At 39.4% G+C, this 8,188-nt stretch overlaps 1 protein-coding gene and 1 pseudogene across 1 annotated transcript; both read right to left on the reverse strand.

The window, feature by feature from the left end:
- Positions 1–418: 418 nt before the first annotated feature.
- LOC113181069 (general transcription factor IIF subunit 2 pseudogene) lies at positions 419–4,081 on the reverse strand (annotated as a pseudogene).
- A 1,722-nt stretch (positions 4,082–5,803) lies between these two features.
- Or1b1 (olfactory receptor family 1 subfamily B member 1) lies at positions 5,804–6,757 on the reverse strand. Its single transcript, XM_026386455.1, has one exon. The coding sequence runs from the start codon at positions 6,755–6,757 to the stop codon at positions 5,804–5,806; it is 954 nt and encodes a 317-aa protein (XP_026242240.1).
- Between the last annotated feature and the right edge of the window lie 1,431 nt (positions 6,758–8,188).

Genomic DNA, 8,188 nt, shown 5'->3' on the forward strand with positions numbered 1-8,188 from the left:
TTTAAAAGCAACTTGATTTTTTACAAATTTCAGGAAAAGAAAGTTTGGCTTTTTATTCCTTTTAATGATTTCTGTAGTTGGCCTTTTTTTTTTTTCCCCCTTACTATATCATTTACCTTGGATCCGTGCTCCTCAGAGAGGTAGCAAAGACAGAGTCTTCGCTCAGCAAACATTTCCTGATCTTAACATTTTAAAAGTTAATACTTAAAATGAAAAACCCTTTTAATCTCTAACCCCTATCCCCAACATGAACTTACAAGCTTAATACAAGTTAAGTCTATTAATAAACTTGTCCTTTCTCAAAAACACTTAAGAAACTTTATGGAATTATAGAGTTAAAAATTTTACTGAAAGAAACTAAAGGACCAGTCATTTTACTCCTCAAGCTTCCCCATGTCAGTGCTGGGTCGCATCACCCTCAGGCTGTTCCGTCTGCCTGCTGGCTTAAGGCCTCTCCATCACTCTTCTCTTCTCCCTGATAATGCCTGTACTCTGGCTTCAGCTCCTATGTGTTTTTGTGGATCCCTTTTACATTCTGAATTCCATTTTCTTTCAAGATGTCCTTTAGGTATCCCACGGGTGGTTTTGTGATATCCACCAAGTCCTTAAGATTATAATACTGATGTTTCTCAAAGACTGAAAACAGCATGACTAGTATATGTTGCTTATCACCCAAGCTCACTTTCCATCTTCTTTTTCCTTTCATATTCAATATTATATTGACAATAGAAACAGATTTGTCATTTGTTGTTACAACTTTCTCCAGTTGATGTGATAACCTTAAAGGTTTGGAAGATTCTTCTATCTGTAGTTTCTTTAATCCCATATAGTTTCACTGGCAGCAGGTTGACATTCAGCTCTTTGTACCTCTGTTCCTGCCAATGAGTTTATCTGGTGAGCCTTCAATAAATACTGTTAATGTCTGTCCTCCAGCATTTTGCAAGACAAATGGTGTTCTCCAGAAGCATTGACTGAAGCTGGTTTTCTGCCAACATCATGAATATTTGCAAGATCCTCATTCAAAGTAAATAACACCTCAGTCCTTCCTTGATTCTTGGCAATCCGCAATTTCCCAACTTCACCTCTTCCAGGGGCTTTAGCACATTGCTGTGACAAATATTTAGGAACCTTGACCAGCCACAATCTGGTGTTGTGCTTGACACTTGTTAGGTCAAGTTCCCAGTACTCTACCAGGGGTCTATGGAGATGGAGGGCTGTGGGCGAGTGTGCAAAGGGTAAAAGGTGGTAGAAGGCTGACAGAAGCCAGAGTCGCTCACTTGCCAGGATACCAAGAACCCAGGGCTGGGGGATGATTATTATTCTTTTATGGAAATTTTTTACCAGAACTATTCCTTTATTAAAAAAAATCCATGATAATATGGCATATATAAAGCATCCAAATGTGTCTTACATAAGTAGGATTTTCATAAGGACAATTGTAACAGGACCTTGCTACTCAATTTGTGGCCTACTGGTTAGCAGTATTGGTGTCAAGTGAAAATTGATAGAAATACAACTTCCCATAAAGTTTGAGAAGCATGATACAAGACACTAACTAACTAAAAAAAAAAAAAAAAAAAAAAAAAAAAAACCTATAAGTAAATAGCAGAAAGATCAGTAGGATAGAGGGAAGGGAACTCCTCCCCAGGGAGGGAGGAGGAGAGGACAAAGGGAAGTCCTGGGGCCTGAATTAGAGCAACTTATATTCCAAGCTTTTATAATTATGTCAAAATGAATCCTAATGTTATATGTAACTAAAAAGAACCAATTAAAAATACAATCAAAGTTTGCCAAAAAGGTAAAATATAATTGCTAACTTAAAAATGAAATATCAAGGGCTGAGGTGGTGGTTCAGTGGTAGATCACTTGCCGGCAGGTATGGGGTACTGGGTTTGATCCTCAGAACCACATAAAAATAAATTAAAAAATAAAGATGTTGTGTCCATACAACTAAAAAAAATTTAAATAAAATATCAAGCATCAGCAGAAGAACAGAAGAAGCAACACAATAGAAGAGGACAGAGAAGATAATTCAGGGTACAGGGGCAGGATTTTAGGAAAAGTGTACAATTTGGGGGAAATAAAAAACATAACTTGTTCTCAGTGTTGTACCAATGTTGAATCGTCCGGCAAAAAAGAATCTAGCTGTCAGTGAGCACTTATAAATATCTCCACCTGTTCTGTTTAGCAGCTGTAAGAAGTAATTCAGAAGTATGTTACATAACCTTTTCTATCTTCAAGCACTCTACTCTAATTTCAGAAATGATGCCAATGTACTTGAAAAAAATAGACCATAATAATGGCAACTTTTCTTTACCACTTAACAGTTTACAGAGCACAATCACATATAAGATGTTAGATGAAAAGGTAGTTCCGGTGTTCCTAATATCTGAGAAAACCAAGGCTCATAGATTACACAGACTCAAATAAAATGGTACAGTTAAAAAAAGTGATACAGTAAGAAAGTGATGGGATTAAGAGCTCATCAAAAGCCTGATGACTCCAAGTCCGATGCACACGGGCTGCTCAAGTGCAGATTGATAGTGTGCTCTGTAGGGTTAACACCATGAACTATGGAGCAGATGGGTAGCAGGGAGGCCCAGTAGTCATTTGTATAGTATATGAGCAAGACAGAGACTTGGAGTACAGTTCCGTTTTGGGAGGCAATATAGCAGCTGCATGAACAGAAGATTTACAGACTCACTGCAAAGGTTTGGCCAAGCAAGTCACTTATCCTCTCTATGCCTCATGAGGATAATAATAGCATATCATAAGGTTGTTGGAAAGAGTGAGTTGATATGTGGAAAGAACCTTAAATGGTGTCTGACAGGTAGTAAGCACTATGTAAGTTAGCTACTATGCAAATGCAAAAGGTTTTAGGAGGAGTTTGATAAGTTTCAAAATACATAAAATTAAGACCAATGGTCTCAATTGTAGCTATGTGTTAGAATCATCTGGGGGGATGTTTTAAAGTTGCTGGTGCCTAAGTTTCACCTCATAATAATTGAGTCCAAATCTCTAGAATCAGGACACAGACAACAGAATTTTTTAAAACTCCCCAGGTGATTCTGATGCACAGTAAAGGCTGAAAAGCACTGATATATAGAGATAGAAAGAATTGGGGTTGATTTATTGGAACTTTACATATCAGTGATGGTAGTGGAAATAAATTGAGCTTATGGGAATGAACCTATAGTGAGGATTTAATTTCCTATATTGTCATTGTACAGTAATAGTACTCTGGAAGACTTGAAAAGAGAAGTGTTATTTTAGGAGAGAACAAATTCTACTTTTACAACATTGGTGGGATTGTGAATTAGTACAACCACTATGGAAATCAGTATGGAGGTTCCTCAAAAGGCTAGGCATCCAACCACTATATGACCCAGCTATACCACTCCTCAGCATTTGTCTTGAGGAATTAAAGTTATCATACAACAGTGATACATGCATATCTATGTTTATAGCAGCACAATTCATCATATGTCATGATATGTTCAACTGTAGAACCAGCCCAGATGAAAGGATAAATAAAATGTGGTATATATACACAATGGAGTTTTATTCTGCCTTAAAGAAATATTAGATTGTCATTTTCAGAAAAAAATGGATGGAATTAGAGACAATTATATTAAGTGAAATAAGTCAAACTCAGGTTAAGGGTAATATGTCTTCTCTCATATGCAGAAGCTAGAGAGGAAAGAGGACAAGAAAGTTGGAGGGGACAAGGTTCTCATGAAAATCAAAAGGAGATCAGAAGAGGAAAGGGATCAAGGGATAGAAAATAGGGAGGGAGGGGGGAGTGATTGGGAGTGATATCAGCCAAATTACATTTTTATATTGTGTATCATGTGTATGTATGAGTATGTAACAATGAATCCCATCAGTATGTACAACTATAATGCAACATTAAAAGGTGTGGAATAAAAGAGCAGACAAGTTCTGTGACAGAATAAGACAAGCACTGGCAATGTGGTGAAGACTCAGCGTAGGAGAAGAAATGTCAGTCAGGGATACAGTAAAGGTCTACATCTTTGAAGTCAGAGGACAAGAGTAGTGCAATATCATGGGAGCTAGGCATGTAGCCAAAGGGATTGTTCCTAAAAAATTATTAGACATACAATGCAGAATAAGGTTTGAGATAAGACCACTGGACTTTACAAGAAGTTGAAGAATGATGGGAGGTGTTGAGAAGATGGTATGGTAGGATCAAGGGAGTGTAGGGATTGAACCTGAGTGGAGAGATCTTTGGCTTGAGGCAGTGCCTTGGTATGGGGATCTGGAATCTACAGAGGAATAGAAACGGATGTCGGACAACTCTGAAGCAGGGAAGCAAAAAAGACTAGATCTTGGCTGGCTCAATGATGCTGAAGGTGTCCCAAGTACACTTGGTGATTCTCAAGGTGACTTCTAGAGTTCTCAAAAACTTGGCTTCCATAGATGTCTGAAAATCCTCAGCAAAAGAAATTCTTGATTACAATGTGTTTGAGTGACACTGTCACTCTCTGTCTCATATGGGGTGAAGGACTAAAATCAATGCACAAAGTTGAAACTGAGTAGCATCAAGGTTACTTTTTTTTTTGGTACTGAAGATTTAACCCAGGAATGCTTTACACTGATCTATATCCTCGACCTTTCATATATATATATATATATATATATATATATATATATATATATATTTTTTTTTTTTTTTTTTTTTTTGAGACAGTGTCTCACTAAGTTGCTTCAGGCCTCCCTAAATTGCTGAAGCTGGCCTTGAACTGGCAATCCGCCTGTCTCAGCCTCCTGAGCTGCTGGGATTACAGGTGTGCACCACCACATCTGGCTCAAAGTTACCATTTTAATCTATTAAGAGATAACAAAACGGAGGCCAAGTTTCCACCCACCAAAAGCCTAAACAAAGCCATTTTTTCATTGTTAAAAGAGTTCCTCAATCCTTCTTTAATGCAACAAAGTCATTGACTTTCAATTTTAGTTTTTACTTATAAAATGAATACTGAAAATAATTCAAAACATGTAAAATAGAATTCAAATTCATCAGAGTTTGAAACTCACACTATGAGACAGACCCACAGAAATTGGAGCTGACATATGGAATCGAAGATCTTGACTATCATTTCATGCTTACTGCTGGATCTACTTGTTTTTTTTTTTTTTAAAAATCTTTTTTTTTTTTTTTTTTTAATATTTATTAGTTCTCGGTGGACACAACATCTTTGTTGGTATGTGGTGCTGAGGATCGAACCCAGGTCGCAGGCATGCCAGGCGAGCGCACTACAGCTTGAGCCACATCCCCAGCCCGGATCTACTTGTTTTGAATGGAATAAGTAGTGAACTTGCCAGCCCTGTGTGTCTAAATTGCTGTCTTTCACTTGCTCTCTGATATACACCAAGCTGATCCCACAAGAAAGCCCACCACAGTAAACTGTCACTCTAACCAACTCCTCTGTTCTTGTTTTAGTTGATAATTCCACAATCCTATCCTCATATTACTTCAGAACTCTAGAATTAAAGCTAACAAGACCTACTGGCTTATTTATATCCACTTTGATAACTGAAGGTGAATGGCCTGATGGAGGATCCCAGAGACATTCAGATAAAGGCATGCAGATAAACATCCTGATCACATGTGTGTATCAATGTGACACATTTGCAGCTCCATCAGAGCACAGCACAGACAAGGGCCAAATCTGGTCAAATCCATCTAGGCCAATCCTCCTTCTGATCTCCCCAAACCAATCATGAGAAAATTCTGCCCATACCTTTCCTCACCTTCCCACTACAGCTCACAGCAGGCTGGTCAGGAGTCCACTCTCCCCTGTCTATGCAACCTGCAGAGTGCACCCTTGACATCCTTATTGCGAAGGCTATAAACAAACGGGTTGGCCAAAGGTGTAATGGTAGTGTACATTACTGCAGCCACCATATCCTGGTCCCGAGAGTTCTGGGAGGGAGGCTGGAAGTAGACCCAAATGATGGTGCCATAGAGGAAGCCAACCATGGTGAGGTGGGATCCACAGGTGGACACTGCTCGGCGGCGACCAGCTGCTGAAGGCAAACGTAAGATGGTGGCCCCAATTCGGACATAGGAGAGTACAATCAGGGCACAGGGGCCCAGCATTAGGAAGCCACCCTCCAAGAATATGGCCAGCTCATTGGAATGTATGTCTGAGCAAGAGGCTCTCAGAAGTGGTCGGTGGTCACAAAAGAAATGGGGAATGTGAACATGCCCCCCAGCATCCGCAGTCCAATACAGGGGCAGGAGGAGACCCACATGTAGCATAGTATGCACTATGGACACCGCCCAGCTCAAGGCCAGTAGGCAGGCACAGCGCTGGCGATTCATCACCAAAGCATAGTGCAGAGGGTCGCAGATGGCCACGTAGCGGTCTAGAGCCATGACAGCAATGACAAGTGTATCTGTGACTCCAAATGCATAGAAGAAAAAGAACTGAGCCAAGCAGCGGGCAGCAGGAATGGCTGGGTAATCAGAGGCCAGATGGACCAACAACTGGGGCAGGGTGACGGTGGAAAGCCCCAAGTCTATTATGGAGAGGCCACGAAGTAGATAATACATAGGTGAGTGGAGCCGGGAGTCCCGGGAGATGAGCAGTACCAGAGTCACATTCCCCAATATGGTGGTCAGGTAAATAGCCAGGAAGAGGAGAAAGAGGAGACTGTGAGGGATGCTCGATCTTGAGAACCCAAGGAGCAAGAAGACTGGAGAATGTGAAGCATTAGGAGCACAGCTCATGATGAGTGTTGAGGAGCTCTCCTGGAAGAAATTTAAGTCGAAAAGCAATAGGTCAGAGATTAGGGATCATAACATGTGCACATAATAGTTATGTTATTCAAGGTCCTTAAAGACCTAAATTCAACTCTACGTTTCTTTCTCTAGGTCACTCCCTTAATTTATTATAGCAGTTTCTCCAGTATTTCTTCCTTTTATTCACTGCAGAGACAAGCTTCAAGAAATAATTACCTATCCACTGTCTTCAGCTCCTCATCTTCCATTCACACCTGACCCTACAGCCATCCTGATTTATTCTCTTTGAACCTGTCTAGAGCATAATGTACCATTAAAACCCAGAACATGTAAAGAAACGGTTATTTAAAAGTAGTTGACTTCTATGGTGAAATTGCCTTAGATTGTCATAAAATTGTTTTTCTGCTTTATTCCTTATGTTGGCAAATAGTACCATCATTACCATCTGCCTGATGCACAAACAAGAACCTTAAGGAACCCTCCCTCGTCTCCCCACATCCAGTCACTCCTTGCCATCTATGTTTTTCCTTATATCCAACCTTTATTCTTTGCTCCTAAAACTATTTAAGCTTTGGCATCTCTGACCAATACTAATTTCCACAACCTCATTACTACTGTCTCCACTCGTCTCCCCCAATAGGTCTTCACACTAATGCCCTGGTGAGACTTTTGATGTGGGACTTCACATTTAACTAGTCGGGGACTTGAGATTCAAATCCAAACTGTTGATCTGTCTTTATGGAATTTTCATTATTAGTACTTAACTAATAATATATATTATATAATATATAATATATATAACTAATATATAATATACAACTAATAATAATATATAATATAATAATAGTTACTTAACTATCCAGGCTAATATTAAGTCATGTGCTCAAAATTAACATGTCAAGATCTCATACCCCTCCCTGCACATGCTTACATTATTTTGAGAATTTCAGCCTCTGAAGTAAGAGTTACTAAACAGTAGAAACACCCACACACATATTCAACAATGATAGACATTTAAAGAAAACATAATAATCATCCTTTCAAATTCATAACTGAAAGAACTTTCAAGAATGTAAGGGAAATTTAGGGGCCTATAATCAAAGAAGGATATAAAAATAATATCTAAACTTCATGGTGGTATAGCTGGTGCTGACATCGGGTAGTTGGGAGAGGACACATTATCAGTCTTCAGAGTCCAAAGCTTGAGTATAAAATCCATGTGGTATAGGAGAGGAGGGCTTAGTCCTGTGTGAGGGAGGGTAGAGACCACCACATAACTGAAAACATTCAAAGCTAAGCTTTCAGGGAAAGAGTATACACAAACAGTAATAGATACAGATAGATAGAGATTATATGGATTTCTTTGGGCTAAGAAAGAAGGAATGGAGGGCTGAGGTTGTGGTTCAGTGGTACAGCGCC

The sequence above is a fragment of the Urocitellus parryii genome, chromosome 4 (genome assembly GCF_045843805.1).
Source record: "Urocitellus parryii isolate mUroPar1 chromosome 4, mUroPar1.hap1, whole genome shotgun sequence".
In the NCBI taxonomy this organism is placed as follows: domain Eukaryota; kingdom Metazoa; phylum Chordata; class Mammalia; order Rodentia; family Sciuridae; genus Urocitellus; species Urocitellus parryii.